At 41.9% G+C, this 23,531-nt stretch overlaps 2 protein-coding genes across 6 annotated transcripts in view; both read left to right on the top strand.

Annotated features, from left to right (window-relative positions):
* Window positions 1-1,157: 1,157 nt before the first annotated feature.
* METTL16 (methyltransferase 16, RNA N6-adenosine) lies at window positions 1,158-16,744 on the top strand. Its single transcript, XM_056340860.1, has 9 exons — window positions 1,158-1,346; window positions 1,514-1,713; window positions 3,994-4,134; window positions 7,587-7,702; window positions 8,447-8,589; window positions 11,720-11,789; window positions 13,596-13,685; window positions 14,561-14,734; window positions 14,821-16,744. Exons 1-9 carry the CDS (start codon window positions 1,219-1,221, stop codon window positions 15,433-15,435), a joined length of 1,677 nt encoding a protein of 558 aa, XP_056196835.1. The 5' UTR covers window positions 1,158-1,218; the 3' UTR covers window positions 15,436-16,744.
* Window positions 16,745-18,326: 1,582 nt separating this feature from the next.
* The window catches only part of POLQ (DNA polymerase theta), a 57,913-nt gene continuing 52,708 nt past the window's right edge, over window positions 18,327-23,531 (top strand). For 2 of the 5 annotated variants that reach the window (XM_056339633.1, XM_056339635.1), the window contains exons 1-2: window positions 18,327-18,551; window positions 22,427-22,609. In XM_056339633.1, the coding sequence (XP_056195608.1) occupies window positions 18,338-18,551; window positions 22,427-22,609 (397 nt within the window). In that variant the 5' untranslated portion in view covers window positions 18,327-18,337. Of the gene's footprint in view, window positions 18,552-19,573; window positions 19,710-22,426; window positions 22,610-23,531 lie in introns of those variants that run through there. The other 3 variants (XM_056339634.1, XM_056339638.1, XM_056339636.1) reach the window with 3 other exon arrangements.

Genomic DNA, 23,531 nt, shown 5'->3' with positions numbered 1-23,531 from the left:
CCAGAAGTGGCAAGAGTGGCTGGCTTGATGGTCTGATGAATTTTTTTTTAAAAAAACCCAAGTTTTACGAACTTTAGTGTATACAGCTTAGCTGCCCTCAAGTCACAGGAAGCTGGCTGAGGGCAGTAAGTAGGACTTAAATTAAATCTGGTTGCAGGTCGCAGGTAATTCAAGAGTCAGAGGGGATGCTAGCGTCTTTAAAGTGAATTTTAATCACTATACAATGAATAATTTTGATTTGTATTTGGCTTTTTAAAGAGAAGAATATCTTTAAACAAAAGAATAGTAATAGATTTTTACTTACAGAAGCCTGATTTTGCCTGGGGAACCAAAGCACTGTGTTAAGGCAGTAACAATGTGCTTACTCCAGTGAGGAGACTTGGACATTCACGACAGCGACAAAGCCAGGAGCTGAAGTCAGTTTTAATTTGCAGTTTAAGGCTTTGTTTTGCTGTGCCTATGTACTATTTTAATTGAGGCAAATTGGTTTAAAAAAGAAAAAAGAGACAGTACAAAGCTCACTGTAATACACTTTGCCTTTCTTTCCTGATTTATGTTCAGCAAGCGCTGCAGTACAACTAGAGGTACATACTGTAGGTGTGAAAGTGTGCTTAAAGCAGGGAAGTTCTCAGGAATCTTCGGGTATGATAGCTCAGCCTTTTTTGTTGTTGTTGTTGTTTTGAACTCCCCACATCAAACCGTGTAAACCAGCTTTTAAAATCCAGGTATTTTAAAGCTCGGAGTGCAAGGCAGGCCACAAGCTGCAGCTGTCGGTGCTTTCATGCAACAGTTTTATAGAACCTCACGTTTATGAGGCGTTTCGAGGGGATTTGGGATCCCTCAGGGTGAGGAAGGGGCCTGGGCCTGGGGCAGCCAGGCGGGGGAAACGAAGCCTTTCAGAGGGATTTTGTATTTTTATCTTTATTACTCACTGACTATCTAACTCTGAAGCCAAGATGCCCGTATATAAAACCTGTAGGTTATAAAATACGCCGGCCGCGCCTCTACCGGGCCGATTCCCTCACGCTGCCCTGACGCGCCGCCCCCCTGTCACGGCGGTGGGCGATGGTTTAGGCGGGGCGGGGCCGGGCCGGCGCCTCGCCCGTGCCCCCCTTCCCCCATTGCGGCTTGGTACGGCCCGAGGCGCCGCGGTGCGCGCCGGGAGCGGGGAGGGGGGAGGGGGGCGGCGGGCAGCGCCCGTGGGCAGCGCGGGGCGCCATGGCCCTTAACAAGTCCATGCACGCGCGCAACCGCTACAAGGACAAGCCGCCTGACTTCGCCTACTTGGCCGCCAAGTACCCCGAGTTCCAGCAGCACGTACAGACCACCCTCACCGGCAGGGTGAGGTAGGGCCGGCGCGGAGGGAGGGCCGGGCTAGGCCCGGCCGGGCCAGGCCGCGCCCGGGGGCTGTGGGGCGGCTCCCGCCGCCTGCCGAGCGCCTGGCCCGTGTCCGCCCTAGGGCTGTGGCGGGTGGGAGCGCCGGTGGCCGTAACCGCTGCTGGTCTCTTTGCAGCCTGAATTTCAAGGACCCTGAGGCGGTGAGAGCCCTGACGTGCACCCTGCTGAAGGAGGATTTCGGCCTGGCGATTGACATCCCGGTGGAGAGGCTGATTCCCACCGTTCCCCTGAGGCTGAACTACATCCACTGGGTGGAGGATCTCATCGGGCACCAGGATGCTGGCAAGCAAGTCCTCAGGCGAGGCATCGACATCGGTACTTGGAAAACCAGAACGTTTGATTTGTTATTTAACGTCAGTGAGACCAGCTGATAAAATCATAACGCATCTATAGTAAAACGGGAAGTTTGAGAAGTAAAAAAAAATAATCTGAGCTGTGCGCTCTGTGGTGGGACGGGCAGCCTGACTGCAGGGGTATTTCATTTGGCTTCTTGGTGGTGGGAGCTCTCTGCACACACAGAGGCATGGCCACAGCTGGCAATTCTGTGGCATTTTGTGGCCGTGGCCTTGGCCTCTCTTGAGTGTAGCTTTGTGTGATACACAAAAATCATGCCACTAATAACAGAGGCAAAGATGTCATTCTAGAGGAGTTTAAAATAAAAATTATGTTGTTTCTTCTCAGTCTTCTAACTAGTAATTATGTTGTGTTGGCAATCTGTTAATTTTGCTTTTCGATGTCTGCGCAAGAGAGGTTTGTGAGTTACATAGCAATATTTTCTAGCTTTCTTTTGAATAAGATCTTTTCTGTTGCTTCAGGCATATTTGATAGATGAATGAGCAGTCTTTTTTAAACTTTGGTTGTTTCTTTTTCTATGCAGCTGTTTTCATGACCTAGATGATAAAGGAGGCTTAATTAGAAACCAGGACAAATATTAGCAAAGTTGTATTTTGGTTGCAGATGACCAAAGACTTGCTTTCTGTTTTTGAAAACAAAGTATTTTTAAAACTGGACTAAGCATCTGCAGATGGATGATATCGTCCAGTGCAGTTTGTTCAGTTTCAGTATCTGGATTATTGGATAATATCTGGGCAATATCTGGATTATGCAGCACATTAATGTAAACATTACTCAGTAGAGGTGTGAATTTATAAGATGTATGCTGATACAATGATTTGGCTTTCATTTGAAATTAACAAAAAGGTAGGCTTTGTAGAATATAGTTTCTTCCTTCTACGTATGGATAATAAAACCGGCATTTGGATTCTAATTTTTTGGTGATTCTATATGAATTATTTAAAAGGCACCTGCAATAGTATGTTTGAATTTAGTTTACATCTTTTATTTTTGTCAATAGAATCTTCCTTTATGATTTCAAAGACTTGTTTTGAAGATTGTTTTTTGTGCTGAGGTAAACTCATAATGAAATTGAAAGAAGCTGGAATTTCCTTTCTAACTTAGGTTTTAATGTGTGACATTTTTTAATGTAAGTAACTTCAACTCAGTCAAGTTACTGACTTCCTCAAAGACTGGGTTCGGTAATCTCAGTTACTGTGCCAGTTTTTACATTACTGTTTTCTTAGGGATTGCTAGCATGACTTTTTTTTTTCTTTAATGGAATTTTTGATCTCCAGAAATCTATAGGCCTGTATTTTCAGCTGGATGCATGATGGACACAAAGCTTGTATCATCAGGTAGTGCCTGCACAGCTGCTTTCCTTTTGTAGCTTAAACTTGTTACCAGCTTCTATGTATTCGATATTAGCTTTCATTTTTGGAAACAATTTCTATGAGACAGATCCTTTAGCTACTCTAAATGCGGCAAAATCTTAAGTTTGAGTTTGCAGTGACCTTTACAGGAGTACAAGAAATAACTGCATGCTTTTATGTACTGACACATTGTTATTTGTGTTTCAGTAAGTTGGTATAACAGTATAGTCTCTTGATACATCTCTGAACTCAAGTTTTGTGGTGGTGAGATATCTTTCCTTTTTCTAGTATACATTTCCTCTAATCCTAAATTTGACCATCATCATTAATTCGATCACCTAGATATGCCATAATTATGAGAAGGAATTATTTTGTGCTACCATATCTTTCTCTTTGTTACCAAGTTTTTATCTGTCTGTCTACCTTTTTAGATATCTTAATTGGTACCTCTGTTTGATCATTTTGGGCATTAGGGAGAGACAGTCTGATGGAACAGATTTTTTTTTTTTTTTCTGGTTGCTATATGCCTCAAAGTAAAGTATATGTTGTAGATAATAGAAAAATGTATTTGTGATAGGGTATTTTTTTTTTTTTCAGTAAAACCGGAACATATTTGGCTTTCACTATGTAAATTAATCACTGTCATACAGAAAAATACAAAAAGTTGACAGTAGAAAACTTATTCCAGATTGTTAAATTACTTATTTTATTAAAAGTGCATATTTGACAATGGTCTGCAATTAAGAAAATAGCATTCAATAAAGAACTGAGCTGTAGATGATCAGCAATCAACACTTTCTTGAAATTAATTCTTTGTTGTAAAAAGTACATATTTAGTAGCTACACTGTGTATAATACCAGAGTCTTGTTTTGCTTTTCACTTTTTCAGGGACAGGGGCATCTTGCATATACCCATTACTTGGAGCAACTTTGAATGGCTGGTATTTTCTTGCAACAGAAGTTGATGATATGTGCTTCAATTATGCCAAGAAGAATGTGGAACAGAATAATTTGTCTGATCTTATAAAAGGTATGATGTGATAAGGTATTTAGTAGCATACAAATGTTGTGATGTATTTATTGCCACGTTCGGTGATGTATCAGGATCTGTATTCCTGCCAAATACGTGCTCAGTTGTTTTTACTGGAGCAGAATGTTTGCGAAGGCCCATGCATGCTTAAGTCAGAAGCTTGTCTAGAATGGGATGGATGGATAGAGAACTGTTCTTCCTTACAAAAATCTGAAAGTTAAACTTCACCCTGGAGCGTCTCTCTCTCTCCCCCTCTCCTCTTTGTTACTGAAGTATTTCTTAAGTAGTTGTGCTGTTTCTGCTGCTAGGAGACCTGGAACGCTCCCCTCAGATGATTTACATGACGCGGCACATATATGGATCTTGTACAGGGTCCGTCCTTCTCGTTCCTGAATGAGGTCCTAACACCGCCTGTGCTGCTGGTAGCAGTATGCCAGGCTTGGTCTGCTGAGCTTGGAAAATTTTCTGTAGGAACTTGTTATACTAAAAAGCCAGGTCTGTTATTCAGCTCTGAAATAAAAACTTCTGCTGGATTTTTGAAGTATCCAAAGTATGTTGGGAGTATGTCATCGTCGTCTTGGTCTGTCCTCCATGTCAGTCTTTTGAAGATCTGTAACTTGATGTGGAGAGCAATGACAGTTTTCTGTTACTGCTGCATTTTTAGTGGTGTGATGGTGTTTCACTATACTGGGAAAAGCTGTGGGAAAGAAAAATGCATCATGTAGTGCCAAAGGGCATAAGCTGGAGTAAATGACAGATTGCTGGTGGGTAGAGCCATGGGCCAAGGGAGTACCACTGGTGGTAACCCTAGCCAGATGCTGCCTCTGAATGATCCTCCCTGCCACTTTTTAACTCCTGGGCCTGAATTGTTTAGCTAGAGCGGAGTATACTAGTGTAGCTAATAACTTGTTTAGCAAGGCATTTTGGAGTCAGATTACAGATCTTTCTGTACCTCTGTTTTCAAAAAAAAAAAATAACCAAGAAAACCACCATCATTTTTGTCGTGGTCTAGGAGTCTGTCTTGAAATTTTTGCCAAATAGCTTCATTTGGAGATCAGGTTGGAATATAGCCCTTGTTCTTCTAACTTCAATTGAAAAAATATAATTCAGTGGTACTAGAACCAGCAGTAATGCAGTGATGATTTACTAATTGCATCGTAGCTTCTGTTTTCCCAGAGGGAAAAAAATAATGTTTTTTGGCTGACTGTGAAATATTGCTTGCAGTAACTTTCTTCCAAAGGGACTCTCCTGTACATGCAAAACAGAAACTGATAAACTTGGGAACTGATTGTAAATGCTAAAAAAAATATTATGTGGTGTTCAGAGTTATGTATCTATTTTACTGGAATGGGATAATGGCCAGGATTTGTCTGCTGGTATTTAAAAAAAAAAAATATTAAACCCCCACAATATCAGTACCCTGTATGTAATTTGAAGTTAAGAGATTTTCAACAACTTGGACTCTGGAAATTTTTAAACTGCTTGCAAGGTAATGTAGGCTTGCTCTGCAACATGATTATTATGTTGTTTGCTTTCTGTTGATTTGCTCTCTTATTTCCAAATAAAATTACATACTGTCAATAAAAGCTATGTCAATTAAGCTAGCTGTGTAGGTGCAATGTGGTATTCTTTGATGTCATCTTCTAAGTAACTTTACAGTAATTTTAGAAAGTGTGTTCAGCAGACCATGAGTTACTTCTCAGATTAACATAATATTTTTACAGAGTTCTGTTCATCTTAGCCCTGTTGTCTGCTGTCTCTACTATAAAAACTAATTCTGTGGTTCCCCTTCCCCCCACCGCACCCCCAAATTGAAAAGGGGTATTGCTAACAAGAATGGCAGTGAAATACTCTTAATAACTGTGGGCTGGATATTTCAGAGTGTTTATATAAGTAAATGTCTCATCTGTGTACAGCAGCAACTGCTGTTACACCTCAGTGCCAAAAGTATGCACTGAGAAACTTCTGGAGACGTGCAGTGATTTCCTGAAAGAGTGTGACCTGAAAACTGTCAGTCCAGCTGATGTAGTGCCTGGCTGAAGAACTTTTGGCTCTGATTGTAATGTATAATTGTAATTAATAATTTTTATTTAGTAATTACTAATTTTATTAGTATACCATTTTTTAATGTTATAAGGGAAGCAGGGGAGCAGATATATACAGAGATAAGAAAGCACCACACTTTAATGTCAACAATTTTAAATGTGAGCAACTTAATGGAAGAAATGGTAAATGTTCAATTCAGAAAATTAAGATTGTAAAACAGGGAGCAATGTGTTTATATATTTTTAAAATTAACTATCCTTCTATTCTCATAGGTTTTAAATATATTCATCTCTTGAGTATGAAATTCTGTACTGTAAAATACTTGTGACTTACAGAACTGCAGCTTTGAAGTTAGTGGGTGTTCTGGGTGTTCTTCTTGCTGTATATAACCTGGACTTTTAATTGCCTGCTACCCGAACAGTTTTGTTTTCTTAGGATGATGATTGTAATAGTTACTCTTAGGAAGAGAGGCATGCCTTCTGCCTCCATGCTAAATATCTTTGTTCTGTGTGCATTACCTGTGATTTGCAGGACTGGTAAAGTCTGCAAGAAGTCCTTCTTGTGATAATCTTTATACACCCATATTTGAATTTCTGCTCCTTGGGCTGGGGTTCCTGTAGCCTTCAGATTTGTGACAGGACTTTACCATGGTTTCCAAGGGAATTATGTAGCCTTTGGGGAAAGACAGTGGAGATCTACCTGGGATGTTTGCCTTGATCCTTGTGATGGGTAATAATAAGTTGGTGGACCCTAGTAAGCAGAAATTTTGTTCTAAAGGAACTCTAGTCTTTTTCTTTTGTTGTGATTCTCTTAAATCGTGTAAGACTGCAGTTCCTGTGCAGGATGCATAGTACTGCTAACATAGTAATTCTATTTTATTTTAAGATTAGGTGTAAAGCTAATCTTGTTGCTGTGTAACTTCAGTGAAGATAGTTTTATCTTAGTCTTTGTTTTTCTTAGCTTTACACTCTGGAAAAAACAAACTACGTTTTCTTAAGTACCATTCTAGAATTCCAAATCTAAAAAAAAAAAAAAAAAAAAAGAGACTGGTGTTTCTTTATCTCTGAGGAGCCTGTGGAGTGATTAACTGACACTTCTGTTAATATTTGGAAGTGCTTGAAGTGTATTTGTAGTTGCATCAGAGAACTCAGTATAGCTCAGGTATTTCCTATTGTTTTAAACTGGCTTATGTAATGCTACTACTGTGTATAAATGTAAAAGATAATGCTAATCTTTAACCCAAAGTCTTAATTTGTATACTGATAACTTACATTCTTTTGGTAGAAAGTACTGTTTAGAAAGTACAGATTTTATACAATGTATTGTTTCAAGAAACACTGAAAGGTAAATGGCATGCCATCCGCAGTGTGAAGTTCCTTGCTAACCAAATTCCTGTTCTCTCTTAGTGGTTAAGGTACCACAGAAGACACTTCTAATGGATGCGCTGAAAGAAGAATCTGAGATTGTTTATGATTTCTGCATGTGCAACCCCCCCTTTTTTGCCAACCAATTAGAAGCGAAAGTAAGCCAACAAACTGTGTTCTGTCTACTTCAGCCTTCAGTGAGTGGGAGGGTAGCCACAATTTAACCTCCTCCCTTGGGAAACGTGTGGAAAATCCCAAATTGGGATGAAATAGCATTTAAACCTTCTCTGTCTCCAGCCCCAAAGGAGTTCTGAAAAACTTAACTGTTACCCTTCCTGAAGTGGAGGATGACCTCTAGATTTTTTTCATAACTTCTTGCTGTCTTAGAGAATTACTTTGGAAAGTAGACAGCTAGTATATCTGAAATCAAGTGCCCATTGCATAACAGTGGTGCAGAGGAATTAGTTTCTGGCATCATGCCTGTCTGTATTTTTCATTTCCATAGTGATTTAGGAATACCATATGGCTCAGAACAGTTCTTGCAATACCCCCTGAATACTTAATATAAATCAGAAACTTAACTCTGTAATACAGGGCGGTAGATTTAAGTGTTGAAATGAAACACTACAGATTGTAATTGTGTAGATGCATGAAACCAGCATGTCTACATGTATTTAAACCACATATTTCGTATTACCAGGATACTGATGTGTGATAAGTCATTTACCTAGGTCTGAGGGATTCACTCAGTTATGCTCATTTTGAGTGTATCTTTGTTCTGATGGGGGTAGGATGACAAGGTGATGACGCTTGCTACCCACTAAAGATTGAGGCAGGAAGCAGCATACAAAGCAGCCTAACATTTCATTAAATGTTCATCTCAAATGTTCTTTTTTATCCAGGGAGTAAATTCTCGAAATCCACGGCGTCCCCCTCCAAGTTCTGTAAATACAGGAGGGATCACAGAAATCATGGCAGAGGGGGGAGAACTTGAATTTGTCAAAAGAATTATTCATGATAGTCTACAACTTAAAAAGAGGTTACGGTAAGTGCTTTGTTCCAGTTTAAAAAAACAACCCACCTTTTATCTGCTTCTTCAGCAGAAATTATGTGAAAATAATATTTTAAGTAAGGAATGCAGCTGTAGTCCAGTGGTGTCTGGTTTGTTTAATGATACATACACATCAGTAACTAATTAGTCTCAGTTTATGTAAAATTAGTTGTCCCTTAGCATCAAACAATTACAACTCGTTGTTTGAGGTGTTTAAAGGCAGAAGGCAAAAATAGCCTGTGCGAGTGACACTTGTAGCTTGCAGCTAGATTAGCACACATACTTGCTAAAGGCAATCAGGGTTGCTTCTGAAGGGCTTAGGGGATGGGGGAGGGCTTATGACATTGGCCAGTTACCTGTTCATTGCCTAAAAGTTTCTAGCTCTTCCTGGCTGAATTTTGGTAACTTGCAGCTTTGCCTGCTAAAGGGCACTGTTGTACTGAATGCTGTCTTGGCTGAACATAAGCTGCAATAAAAACCATAGTGAGACCTTCTTTTGAACAAGGTAAACAGATGGCACACCTTCAGCTTTCTGACTGCCAGACTTTTGTTCCCCCAATGCTATACATCATTCCTCTAGCTCTTCTGGGAGATTCCTTTTAAAAAATATGCTTCTGAAGTATAGCTGCCAAAATTTTACGCATGTATTACCACAGCTTCATCAGTGCCCTAAACAAAGGAAATGCAGCCTGCTTTTGGAACATACAAGAAGTGTTTTGCTTTTGTTTTGTTTAGACCCTTCTAGACACAGCATTGCATTTGAACCTCATCTTCACCTGTCTAATACTGAAATTTTTCTTTAGAACATTTGTTTTCAAGTAATAGGCCTGAAAAAATTAAGAATATATTCCGTTTTTGGAAAAAACAGGGCAAAGCAAAGCTGCATTTGCATCTCTTAGAAGTGCTTCGATCTTGTAGTGCTTTGAATTGAAATGTATTGAGAAGGTTTGCAGAGGTAGCAATTCTGCAAACCTTGAAACTTGGTGATTTTTTTTGTTGTGTGGTTTTTTTTTAATGTCCTTCCTTTCTTTGTCACACTCCAAGTCTTAGAAAATATAAAAAGGGGTTAGATAGTATGGCAGAGTGATAAAATAGAGGTTTTGATGTTCAGAACTAGTTAACAAGGCAGAAGAATTAAACTTTCGAGACTTTTTAGAAGTCTTGTTTGTGCCATTGAGGACACTGGAAAATCACTGGTGTTCCTGTCATAGTTTGTAGGTAAAATGTTATTTTAGGCTACTTGATGTAGACAAGCTTTTAGCTGTGTATGCTATTATTTGTGCCTAAAATTTAGTGATTTTTAAAAACTAAATAGAAGCTGAAACTGTTGTTCTGAATTTTGTCAGGGATGCAGTGGGTCAGGGGAGGCAAGTCAGGAAGATGGTATATGTATGTATATATTTTAAAGGTTCTTCTACTTAACAGCTGGATGTTTTTATCCTTTGTACACCTTCTTTTTGATAGTGGTTTTATTCCGCCAGTGTAGTTTTGCACAGAACCATGTGGTGTACTATGTAAAATACTATGATCTGATAATTTTGCACATGTATACAGTTGAGGACTTAATTGGTTCTATAAGGTGGGGGCAGGGGATGCATCTGTGATGACTTCTGGAAATGCAATAGCAACCAGCATGGTTTCTGGTTCTGCATGGCATGTGTAGATCCAGGGGAAACTTGCTTTGGGTAAGTTGCTGTTTGACAGCCTTGAAAGGAGTGGCAAGGTAGTAGAGAACTGACTGATGTTACTTTGAAGGCAAGAAGTCTGCCTTGAAAAGGTGGTGTGGAATTATGAGGAATGCATCATGCCTGTATTACTCGCCTGGGAAAGAGGAGGGTATCTCTTCATTTGATACATTGATAGCTGAAGGCATAGAACATACCCACGTGCTAACTGTGTGTCATACTTGGGGAAAAATAAGCTCTGTGTGTTTGAGGGGTAGGAACAATTCGGTTCATGTTCTTGAATAAACTAGCTTGGAGAATCTGTTACAGAGAACAGTTTAATTAAAATACTGCTGCCCATTTTGTTAGAGGTAGGGTTTGGCAACACTACCAAAGGGCATGATGAATGAACTGTTAGTAGATAGAGACTCCCTTGGGCCAGGAGGTGATCTTATTTACCTTCATCCCCACTTCAGCTAGAAGTCGCAGGTTCAGTATTTTGTAATTTTGGGAGAGATGTGTGGTTTAGTTTTGTCAGAATTTTGGGGGTTTCATTTAAGTATCGCTGCATGAAATTCTGTATTGCATTATGCAGGAAATAAATTTAAATAATTGTCCCTTAATACCACTGATTTTTCTTTTACACAGTATATATAGTTTGTATATGCAAGTTATTTAAAGTGCTTGCCTTCAGTTTAGATGCATACTCTTGAGGAAAGTGTGCCTTGATAACTGGGAACTCTAATTTTCATGCTTCAGTACATTATATTTACAAATAAGCTTTTTGGATCCAGTTATCAAATAAATATGGAAGAGGAGGTTGTGGAGATTGAGTAGGAATTTAGATAAAGAACAGAGGTGTAATGTTTGGAGGAATTGAAGATACAGAGCTGCGTGGGAGGGTAGGCTTCACCAGAAGTGGGAAAATAAATTTCTTTCTGTTTTTTCCTCTGTTTGTTTTCTCATGAAATATGGGTTCGGTGATGGAAACCTGGATAACAAGTTACAAATGATCAGAAGTCATAGTCAGTGCCTCTGAGGGACAAATACTTGTCAGTAGTTGAATATTCCTTTTGAATATTCCTTTTTATTCTGATTCATTCTCCAAAGAAAGTGGAGAAATGAAAACGAATTATCGTAAGGGGTAACATCTGTCACATAACTGAAGTCACTCTTTGAAACAAGATTCTTGTTTTTTTAGGTGCTGTTTCAATAATAGTCAATGTATTTCCTAAAAACTCAAGAAGATTCACCTGTCCAGTCTGTTTTTGGGCCTTCTGTTCTGATTTATGTTGTACTATGTTCTAGTCACTCTGTTTAAAAGCATGATTGTTGTTGTTGTTGTTTGGTTTTTAAATCTCTTGTTCTTGCAGGTTTCTGATCCAAGTAGTTCTTTCTGGTAGTGGCCATTTTCCATTGATTTGTATTTGTAAAACACTTTGTTAATGTGTTCTTTGCAGATGGTACAGTTGCATGTTGGGGAAGAAATGCAGTTTGGCACCATTGAAAGAGGAGCTTCGAATCCAGGGGGTGAGTTTGTAGATAGTCCGTGTATATCCTGTGTATGTTCCATGCAATATATACTATGTTCCGATGCATGTGGGTGATTGTTACTGAATTATTTTACTGAGTTTTTGTTCGCAAGAAGAAACTGAAATCCCTTGTTAGGGAGGCTGTCAAAGCAGTTGAGATTTAATTACTGTAGATTCAAAGCTGATAGATAAGTAGCACATACTGTTTCCCTATGTTGGTCTTTATGGTGTGTAGAAGCATGTCTTTGTCCATTCTAGAACATACAGGGTTTTTGCTTTAAAATAGCCTTAACAGGGCTGTTGTTAAAAAAAAAAAAATCAAAAAAATCCAGCTCTTTTCTCTGAGCTAATGAAATCTAGCAATTTGTTTGGTGAAAGAAATTGTCGCATTATTTAAGTGGCAGCATTGTTTTGTTTGTGTTCAATTCTGGCACCAAGTAAAATTGAACCTTATGCTACTATTCTCATGCAAGAAGGCTGTGCAAAGGACTTTCTGGAGCAAGTATAACCCTCTCCATTTCCATGCAAAGAAAAAGATTGTGAGATCTGCCCTTATACATGGTGGAGAGTGGAAGGAAAGAGTGCATGGTGAAATCAATTCCCAGAAATACGAAGTACAGGCTATAGAGAATCCGTAAACACAATGCCAAAAGCAGATGCTGAGCTAGGCACAGAATTTCAAGTATCTAACTTCCCTATCCTTGAACTGTTGCACATTAGGCTTAGTAAAGCAAGAGAAATCCTTGTGAACCTTGCATAGAAAAGTTGAGGTTTCCTATTGTATTTTTCTTGAAATTATCAATTTCATTTTGTTCAGGTTTGTAATCTTTGTTGTATCAAAGCTGGGAATATGTTCATTGTAACCAAGCACATGCTATGTTGTGGTTCAGGTTAGGATGCAGCATAGATGTTCTTGAAAGTCCACTTGTTCTCCAGACTGTCTTGACATTTGCTGTATTTATTGGAAATTTTGGTAGAATTAGGAATCGAAAGGTGAGGAAAGTTCTAGGATAGATACACCTTTTCTTCTCTGTTTTTGAAGGCATTTTTCAGAAGTAGCAGATTTCTGTCTGTCGTCCGTGTTATTCCCCCCTCCCCCCTGCTCCCTTCTGTGCAGACCTGGAGCTTATGTTCTGGAGCTGGTGATAATTGAGAGTGGAGTGGGATGGTTGAAATTTATCCTTGCTAGTATTTAGCACATTATCCATACCATGTGTAAATGCCTTACGGCATCTGTGTGGGGAAGAACTAGATAACACTTAACACCTGAGTTTTAGATTTAAAGGCGGTGTAAGTTCAAACTTTATTTTTTTGGACAAATCTAGAGAAGTGTTTCTGGGCACATTTCTGCCACCTGCAGACAGGTGAGCGGTTTGGTTTCCCAACTTTTTTTGTCTTTGTTCTGTGTTCCTTTGCTACAGGAATGGGTTCAGTATTCAAACATGGAACAGGAGCAGGTTCTGAGCAAAGAGAAAGGATGTGCTTTTTGACAATCAGAGTGCCAATGTGTGCTGGATTGTGGCACAAAAAAGGGGTTGTGTTGTGTGTTCTGAACTGGAAGCTCTGAAAGGGCACAGACATGGCAGAACAGAGATGGGAAATCCTGGGCACTGGTACCAGGCTTGGCACTGACCAGCTCCAAGTGGACCTGACGTTGATGAGCCATGTTAGAATGAAGCTCCATTTCTGTCATGAGACAATAACTCTTGTGCTAACTGTACCTTTTTAAAATTTGAGAATGTGTGCTGTAAAACAATGTTGTTTATTAATATGGAATGAAGTTTTGTATGGCTTCTTTGCATAGGTTCCTAAAGTTACTCATACTGAGTTCTGTCAAGGACGCACCATGAGATGGGCGCTGGCATGGAGTTTCTATGATGATGTACAAGTACCTGTGAGTAGCTTAATTCTGGTTTGCTTGTGGTTGTCTGTGCCTCTTATGCGAGGGTGGCCTAATGAGCTATAACTACTGTGAAACAAACTGTTCTTCAGACTGGGGCGCTGTATGTGCTGGGCTGTGTGGACAGTGGGATTTCTTAACTGGCTGCCAGTCTGTTTGCAGTTGTTACGTGAGATTCATGAATGACCTACATTTAGGGAAGAAAGAAGTAGTCTGTAGGAATTTTCTGTGGGCTTCAGTGAAAGTAAGGGTCATCTGTAACATACTTCAAATAGTAATTCAGTAATATTAAAAATGCTAAATTTGGGGCTAGATTTGAACTTTAAGCTTCCTTCTGAGAACTTGGTTTTAATTTACCATATAGATTCTGTTACAAGATAAGTATGAACATATCTAGCTCAGACTGGCCTAAGTGAGTGTAAGTGGAGCTTGTTCACCTTAATGTGAGCCAACTGCTTTTTTGGATCCAGATGTACACATACTTGAAGATAGGTATAGACAGTAACCAACCTTATAGAACATGCAAGTAAACCTTCAGTGAAATTGGATCAAAACATGGATATTAGCATTTGACCTCTACAGCTTCACTTCCTCATTTCAGAGCACCAATAGTTTGAAGGAACCAATGAAGCTTTTTGCCTAACATCTGAACATTAACATCCCTCTGTCCATCAGGCTAGCATAAAGTGCATGATTTGTTAGCCATTTTTCATCTAAAACTTTGGAGTGAAGTGAAACATGGGCCATGTCTAAAACTGTTTAGTGGCTTACATTATAGTCTTAACCCCCATGTCTCCTGAGCACAAAAGTCATCTCACTACTACTGCATAGCTTTGTAATGTGGTTTTTTTTTTTTTTCTTTCTTCTAGTCACCCCCCTCTAAAAGAAGAAAACTAGAAAAACCCCGGAAACCAATTACATTTATGGTCTTGGCTTCTACAGTCAAAGAGTTAGCCGCCAAAGCTGCAGCTATGGGCTGGGATGCTGTAGAAGCTATCGCTGTGGTTAGAGCCTGGGTAGAGAAGATTCTAACTGATCTGAAGGTACAGTATTTTATGTTAAAACAACGTCCTACTTGAAAGCATAACTGTAAGAAGATAGTATGAACTTCTGCTGTTTTCTGCAATAGGTTCAGCATAAACGTGTTCCCTGTGGAAAAGATGAAGTTAGCTTGTTTGTGACTGCCATTGAAAACTCCTGGATTCATCTGAGGAGAAAGAAACGAGAGAGAGTAAGGCAATTACGGGAACTTCCTCGAGCTTCTGAAGGTGTTCTGCAAGCAATGGAAGAGGAAAAAACCAGCCAGAAGAGTGTGAGCAACAATTTGGACTGTGAAAACCCCAAGACTCAAGATTCTGAAACAGAGTTTACGGCACCTGATGAGGATGTTCATTTGACCGCAGGTGATGAGCTACCGGAAGAATCTGCTACCAAAGAAGAACATAGTGAGCACGTGAAGGAGGAGACGGAAGCAAAGCAGGGAGAAACATCACTTGGCAAAGGTTCCAGTAATGCAAAGGAGGAACCTTGCCCTTCAGAGGAAGCTGGCAATCTGACAGTTGAAAAAGAACAAAGTCCCAAAGAAACTAGTAGATGTTTTCTCTTTAAGTGTTTAATGAATGTGAAGAAAGAAGGAAATGATGTATTAGTAGAAATGCACTGGGTTGAAGGACAGAACAGAGACTTGATGAACCAGCTATGCACATACTTACGGAACCAAATTCTTCGATTGGTAGCTAGTTAGCCCTTTTTCCTATTTTGGTAAAATAAATCAGTCTTCAAATTTTGTAAACTATTTTTAATGGATTAAGATTTTCACTTAGTAAAACTTGTGTTTTCCTCTTAAAAAAAAAAAAGTAAAATGGAAAGTCCCCTTTAATATTTAAATAGCTTTTTCAAAGCTACACGGAGTACGTGAACTTCATTGGATGTGAAGTGATGGGGAAGTAATAGATTTTGTGCTGCAGTTGTAAAACTACATGATAAAGTGAAACATGTCTATGCTGTGAATGTTTCAAATATCAACAGTGCTTTATTTGGATCTTTTTATCTGGTGCAATAGAATTATATATTGTTACTAAGTAGAAATCTTTGAAATATTTTCTTCAATATTTTTTTAGTACTAGTGCAAGAAATGGTTAGTCTGCTGTGGGAATTTTCTGCAGCGAAGAGTCTGTCAAAGGATTTAAGTATGCCTCTCTTTAATGCATTTAACCTTTGGTCTGCAGGGGGTAGCAAGGTGGATACATCCTCTAAGTGTCAATTCATTAAAATAATCCCTTTAGAAAAACCATGTGTTGTACTTTTCTGGCACTTGGGCTATTAGCATCTGGTTTTGTAAACTTTGTGTTAACAACAAAGTAAGCTCTTTGAGCTGCTTGGTTTAAGGAGGATTTAACTCTGTTGACTGTTCCGGGTGACCATTCCTTACACTAATTCAAATATAATTGTCTGGAATTACAGCAGTGTTCTTAAAGGGTTTTGCTTCCATTTAATCTTAAGAGATTGTTTTAATGACAGGAATGAGAGCACACACTCATCTTTGTGGGCCAGAAGTTCCTTATGCGGGACAGATCCGTACAGAAGATATGGATAAAGATGGATACAGAAGCTTTAGGCTGTTGCAAAGGAAGACAACTGGAAAGAAAGCTGTTGCTTCCACATCTGGCTCCCTAGTCCTTTTTACCACCAGCTGTTTTCCCAGTGTTTCGGGGCAATGAACTATTCTGTGAGAAGAAAGGCTGAGGGACATGGGTCTTGGGTGCCTCAGAGAGGGGTGTGTGTATGTGTTTGAGATTATGAGCACTGGCACTGCTTCGCACGAAGTCAGCTTCAGCCTGTAGAGATCTATAGAACACATAGAGAAAGATTTTCTGAGGGAGTGGAGTGCATGTGTGTTACCCAAAATAAAGAGACAGGTGGACAGAAGGAAATGCTGCATATGTTCATGCTACTGGAGTCACTTTGAATGTTCACTCTTAGTTGTCAATATTTCTGGAATGATTAGTATGTTTTCTGAAGCTGAAATTAAAAGCAACTTTGAAAAGCCTTAATTTCCCCCCTCAACTCTTAACTGTTTTGTGTCGTGCTTCTTAGCACTTCTGCCAGGTGATGGACAAAAGACTTGCGTTTTTCTGGGTATTTCAGAATTTTCACAGAACTTCTGATACTCATGTCACTGGGGGGAGATAAAACTAGGCCGAGTCTTAGAACCTGGAGAGGTTGTGTTGGCTGGCTGAGCCCTTAGAAAGCAAGGCTGTGTCCCCTTTGTGCTGTTCCCTGTTGATCAGTCTGCTTCCTGCAAGGGTGAAGCAGCTCCACAAGGTAAGCCTGTGTGCTTGTGGCATGCTCGTTTTGTTGAAGCAGACTTTCTTACCTTGCTTCATTAATTACCACTCTTTCACCTGTACAACATGAATACTCTCTTGAGTGGCGTTTAAACAAAGCCAGGTATTTTTACAAAGAAAACTGGTAGCCTGTGATTTGGGGGGCTGTTTCACAAGTTCAAATGTTTTAGCATTTTATTCCAAACAAATGCTTTGTCAAAAGGTGAGTGTGGCGCGTGGATAGCTACTCCTGTGTTGGGAAAGAAAAGCAATTAAAAGTTGTGATTGGTGTATAATTGCAGAAGAGTGTGAAGTGATGTGGGCGTGCAGCGTGACCTGGTAGCTCGGGCATGCTGGGGTGTTGTACCCAGTTTCTTGCAGGAACATCTTCCCTGCCTCGAGCACCCAGAGGTGGCCCTTTCCCTGCTCCCACTGGGACTGCTGGTGTTACTGAAAATCATAACCAGGAAAACTCTCCAAATGATAGTTCAGGGAGTTGGCAATGGTTTATTGCAGCACTGGGCACATGGGGGCTGTTTCCTCCCAACATGCACACCAAGCAGCTTGAGGGTACACATTATATACAGTAAAGTGTTTGCGTATTCATAGTACACTGCATGTTCATTGTCATTCACGCACAGGGTTGGTTAAAAGTTTCTCGTTTCAAATGGAAATTAGTGTGCACCCTGATAGATAGCACTACTGCAGCTTTTCACAAACTCATGCTCCCCAGGCAGGGTTTTGCCTGCTGTCCGGGGAGGGGGGGGGGGGGGGGCGCCGTGTGTGCCAGAGCTGGCGGTCTCCCATGGCACAATTGTTTTTGTTCTATCTTCAGCTAATTTTCTGTGGATTGCAACACCTTATCAGCTTGTCTCCTCTTGCGGCCAGAACTCTCCTCACCTGAAGGCTTCTTTCTTTGATAACAGAGGAGTGCTTCTTTGACAACAGGATGCTGTTCACCATCTGTTCTTTGTCTCCCATCCTTCCCAAGGCTGAATCCATTAATTAAAGTCCCTTCATTTGTCGCTTTTGACTCTAGAGGGGCCGCTTGACCTAAACTTTTAAGTTCAACATAGAGTTAAACCAGAGTTCAGCACTAAATTCGGGTTCAGCAATCCGTTGAACGCTAACCCAGAGCTCGGCACTAAATGCGATTTCAGCAATTCATCGAACACTGACCCGGAGTTTAGCACAAACCCCCGTTTCAGTAATTAGCCACGCGCCGAAGCGGCGTTAGCGCAGGGCGGGAGCTGGGCGCGGGCCGGGCCGCTCGCTCCCCTCACAGCCCGCGCCGGCCGCGCGGGGCGGTGCTGCCTTTGAATGGCGCGGCGGGAAGATGGCGGCGTCGCCCCTAACGGCCCCGCCGCAGCCTCGGGGCTCCGCGGCGGCAGCTCGGGCGGCCGGGCCGCCTCCCGCGGGACGGGGAAGGCTGTCCCGCTCGGCGCTGCCGCTCGCTGCCGGGCTGTGCTCAGCCCCCCGCCCGGCCTCGACCTCTCCCTGCGCGGCAGCGGCAGCCCTGGCACCGGCTCGGCAGGTACCGGCGCAGGACAACGCGGCCTCCCCCGGGGAGCCGCAGCCAGCCCGGGGGCCCGGACGTGCTTGGGGGGGGGGGGGCGGGGCTGCGCCCTCCCCTGGGCCCCGCAGCCAGCCCGGGGGCCGGGACGTGCTGGGCGGGGGGAGCGGCGCTGGCCTGCAGCCGGTGCCCCCTGAGGTAACATGGCGCTGAGGCGGGCCCGGGGCGGTGCTGGAAGGGCCGGGGGCCCTCGGAGCCTCTCCCGGCCCGGGGTACGGGGGCTCGGCCCCGGGGAGGGCTCGCTGCCCTCGGGCGGGAGCGCCGGTGCCTCGCCCCTGCCTTCCTCCCCTGAGGGCGGCGGCTGCAGCTGAGGTACGTGCTGCTGCTAAGGGGGGTGGTAGCGGCAAAGTGCGCGGATCGAGGGATCTTCCCGCCCTATTCACGGCTCGGTTGAGGGAGGTAAGAAAATGTACGTTCTGTGCACGAAGTTGGCTCGTTTCATTGTGTGTCATTTAGCGCTGGGCTTTATTCTTCACTCGGCCTCTAGGTGCTACCATGATACAACAATCGGTACGGTCTGTAGTCTTCGGTATAAGATGCGAGATTTACCTTATTATTAAATTAATTAAAGAACACAGTAAGCTGATAAAGCATGTTGTATCTAGAGGCATTGCTGTAAGTGGTCCAGGTTGGTGCCCTGATACCTGCAAATGCAGAGAAATGTAGTTGGTGGGTTTTTTGTGGTTTTTTTTGACTTGTTTATATCTAAAAGATGGTCTATATAAACATCTTGTGTTATATAAACACCTGGTGGCAAGATGTCACAGAAAGTGTTCCTGCTGCCAGCCAGGACTGCTGCAAGTGATGCTTCTAGATGCAGTACATTTTACTGGGTTGTGCGTTTAAATAGAGAGAAATCAATATGTATACAACCAGAAGATGTATATAACATCTAAAATCAAGATGTTTATATAACATCTTGTAACTTATTCTCTTTTGCAATTTTTCTGTAACTCTTTAAAACATGCATTTACATCTCTCAGCCTCTTCACCAGTCATGTCAAATCTTCTCCCTGATGGGATAATGTTCTGCAAGATACAGTTTTGTCAGCTTTGACAAATGGAGCTGAGCAAGGCGACATATGTATGACCACAGAACAGCTGCTCAAAGACAGTGCAGTAAGTGGCATTCTTGTGTCCAGCTGGCCCCACATTCTGCAAGGGTTTTCTTTCAGAGAAACCTAATGCCCCATGCTCTTTGCCAACAATGTGCATCTTCCTCATTTTGACTATTTCTTAGCATTTTTCTGTAGGAAAAAAGACATCAGTGTGAGTGGTATACTTCTGTACATAGATCTTTAAGAACCCCTAAGGCCTAAGTTTCCAAACTCATGTTCAGTGCTAATCTACAGATACTCTTCAAAGAGAGAATCATGTAATCCTTTACTCATTCCATCTTTTACATGTAGTTCATTGGTTTTAATATTAGGAAAGAAGCTTGGGATCCAATCACGCAGTTTTTTTCTTTTTATGTTTCTGAATTCTAATTCTGCTATACTAGTCACTGTATTGGGTTTGCATGGCAAGAGTTTGGTAGCAGGGGGACTGCAAGGGTGGCTTCTGTGAGAAGCTGCTAGAAGCTTCCCCCATATCTGATGGAACCAACACCAACCGGCTCCAAGATGGACCTGCCACTGGCCAAGGGCAAGCCCATCAGCGACAGAGGTAGTGCCTCTAGGATAGCATATTTAAGAAGGGCGGGTGGGGGGGAAACAACGGCACAACAGCAACTGCAGCTGGAGAGAGGTGTGAGAGCAGCAGCCCTGCAGACCCCGAGGTCAGGGCAGGAGGTGCTGCAGCAGCCGGAGCAGAGGTTCCCCGGCAGCCTATGGTGAAGACCACGGTGAGGCAGGCTGTCCCTCTCAGCCTGTGGAGGTTAATGGTGGAGCAGATCCCCACCTGCAGCCTGTGGAGGACCCCACGCCAGAGCAGGGGGATGCCTGAAGGAGGCTGTGAGCCTGTGGGAAGCCCATGCTGGAGCAGGCTCCTGGCAGGACCTGTGGCCCCATGGGGAGTGGAGCCCAGGCTGGAGCCAGGCTGCTGGCAGGGCTTGTGACCCCATGGGGACCCATGCTGGAGCAGTTTGTGCCTGAAGGACTGTACCGCATGGGAGGGACCCACACTGGAGCAGTTTCTGACAAACTGCAGCCCATGGGAAGGACTCACATTGGAGCAATCAATGGAGGATTGTCTCCCATGGGAGAGACCCCACACTGGAGCAGGGGAGGAGTGTGAGGATGTGGGGAGTCCTCCTGCTGAGGAGGAACGAGTGGCAGAAACAATGTGTGATGAACTGACCACAGCCCTCATTCCCCATCCCCCTGTGCTGCGGGAGGAGAGGCGGTAGATATGGGGAGTAAATTTAAGTCCAGAAAGAAGGGAGGGGTGGGGGGAAGGTCTTTTTAGTTTTGGGTTTATTTTCTCATTATCCTCCTCTGATTTGATTGGTAATAAATTAATGTCCCCAAGTAGAGTCTGTTTTGCCCGTGGCAGTAATTTGTGAGTGATCTCTCCCTGTCCTTATCTTGACCCATGAGCCTTTTGTTATATTTTCTCTCCCCTGCCCAGCTGAGGAGGGGAGTGATGGAGGGGCTTGGGTGGGCACCTGGCACCCAGCCCCAGGGTCTGCCCTCCACAGTCACATTTTAGGCTTGACAAATCTGGTCTCCTTTAAATTCCCCTTGGAAAGCCTGTTCTGCTTTGTGGCATACTGCTGTTCTCTCCTGATGGTGCTCAACGACTTTAGTATTTGTACTCTATTTTGGTTATACAAAGCAAAAAAAAGCTTTCAGAGCTAAGCTATTATCAGCTTTTTTTATATATTTGTGTGTGGGAGAACGATCAGGCACTAGTGACAACTAGGTTGGGGTTAACCTCAGGAAACAGTTGAGATTTTTAGTGTGTTGAGAATAAAAATACTGGCTACTTATGCAGGCTAGTGTTTCTGATCTAGCCTGCCCTTATGCTGTAAACAATGGAGGGAAATTTGTTTTAGAGTTTTTTTGAATGTGCCAGTAGAATGGGTAGAGTAGAGTCAGTACACACAATTACTTGTTTTTCATCTTGGTTTGGCAAAGTGTTTCACAAAATGCTGTTACAGGAACTGTATAGTCATGGGTGGTAGGTTTCTGGTCCACAGTAATGCCTCCCCTATTTTCCATCCCAGACAAAGAAACGGACAAAAAATTTGAATTTTCTTAATGATTTGAACAAAAGAGAGGCAATATCTGTAGCCAGCAAAAAATTATTTAGGGTTGTAAAGACAAGAAAAAAGCATCAAGGAACTTAATTAAGCTAGAGGAGCTGTCAGTGTGGTGAAGATATTAATCAGTATTGATAAACTCAAGTAACATGCATTGTACGGAGTAGCTTGAGCTGCTTGTTTCATTTATGTTGTTTTTTAAATTCGTCTATAAAGCAAGAAAAAAAGACTGGATAGTTCCATAATCTGTGAGGAGTACTGAAGTCTCTGTAGCAGTAATTTAAAAAGGAAGCTGTATGGGTAAGGATGAGATGGCAAATACATTGTAATGCTGTTATATTAATCAGTGCTGAAACTCTCTGTTTGAGTATGTATTTAGTAATAGCTGCTTTGTCTCAAAAGCAAATATCAGAGCAAGACTTTGGTGAATAAATGATTTGAACGTGGAAAATCTTACAGGAGAAAAAAATTGCAAAAACTGTCAGGAGATAAGGAGAGTGGTGGAACATACACAAGAGATATTGAAAAATATAGGGATGATAGTTTCTTGTTATCTTTTCTCATAATACAGGAGCTTGTAGAAAAGTTTGACCTTTAGGTGATCTCTTTATTTTTTTATTTTCTCATCCCAAAGGGCAATATCAGCAGGTAAATGTTCCTGAAGAACAAGCAGACAAGTTGCTCCTTGCAAGCTGGGGTCTTCCCAAAGCAGTTCTAGAGAAATACCACAGTCTGGGAGTAGTGAAGATGTTTGAATGGCAAGCAGAATGCTTAATGCTCGGACAAGTTCTGGAAGGGAAGAACCTAGTTTACTCAGGTATGCAAACGTCTGACAAAACCAGTCCTCCCTAACTTTCCCAGTACCATTTACAAGAACGTATTGGTGCTGAAGGATTCTGATCTGGTGGATAAAAAGGTCAAGATTCTCTTTTTTTTCTGGAGAGACACTATTAAGATCTGTCCCTCTGCTGTACCTCAGTCCTGGCTTGAATGGACTCCATTCAAGGTGTGAGGAGAGACTTTTCCCTGTTTTCTCTGTTAATGTTCCTTTGGAACATTAGGAGTTGATCAGTGATAACTCACTCTTTTTATTACAGACTGTGTGAACCAGGAACTGAATGATAACAGCAGCGTTAGATACAAATACTTTTGAAAATGTTATTTATTATCTAATTTTTTCAGTCTCTTTATTCTTTTTCTTCACCTGGGGAAGGGGGCATGGGGGAGCAGCGCAGAAGGGAAAGTAGGACTGGTGGACTAGAAATCTGTGGGAAATTACAACTTGAGTGTCTACTCCCCATGGGAAGAAGGTCCCAGAGCAGCACTGGGCAGATGAAGAATTTAGAAGAGGGGCAGGTGATTTTCTTAGGCTTGGATTTGAGCTTTATTTCCTTGGTTCAAGGAGACTTTGGGCCTGATTTCCAGGTAATGGCTGTTCCCTGGTATGTGGCATCTCCTCCACAGTTTTCTGTGGATGATGGATGGCAAACAGCAATGCTCACCAAGCAGAGGGTTTAATATATTTATGGGTTAGGTCAATAAGGTAGTGGCTGAGCTCTCCTGTCCAACCAAGAAACTTTAGTGGGATTTTTTTGTTTGGTTGGGTTTTTTTTTCTCTTTGCTTATCTCTGAGCTGCTGTTGCTTCTGGAGCAATATGCCTTGGTAGTGTGATGAAAGAGGCTAGAAGAGAAATACTTTGCCATCTTCTTGACACTTTATTGGGTTAACTGCAGATGTG

This window comes from Falco biarmicus, chromosome 5 (genome assembly GCF_023638135.1).
Source record: "Falco biarmicus isolate bFalBia1 chromosome 5, bFalBia1.pri, whole genome shotgun sequence".
In the NCBI taxonomy this organism is placed as follows: Eukaryota; Metazoa; Chordata; class Aves; order Falconiformes; family Falconidae; genus Falco; species Falco biarmicus.
The sequence above is the reverse complement of the archived record's forward strand: the minus strand, read 5'-3'. Positions and strand labels throughout refer to the sequence as shown.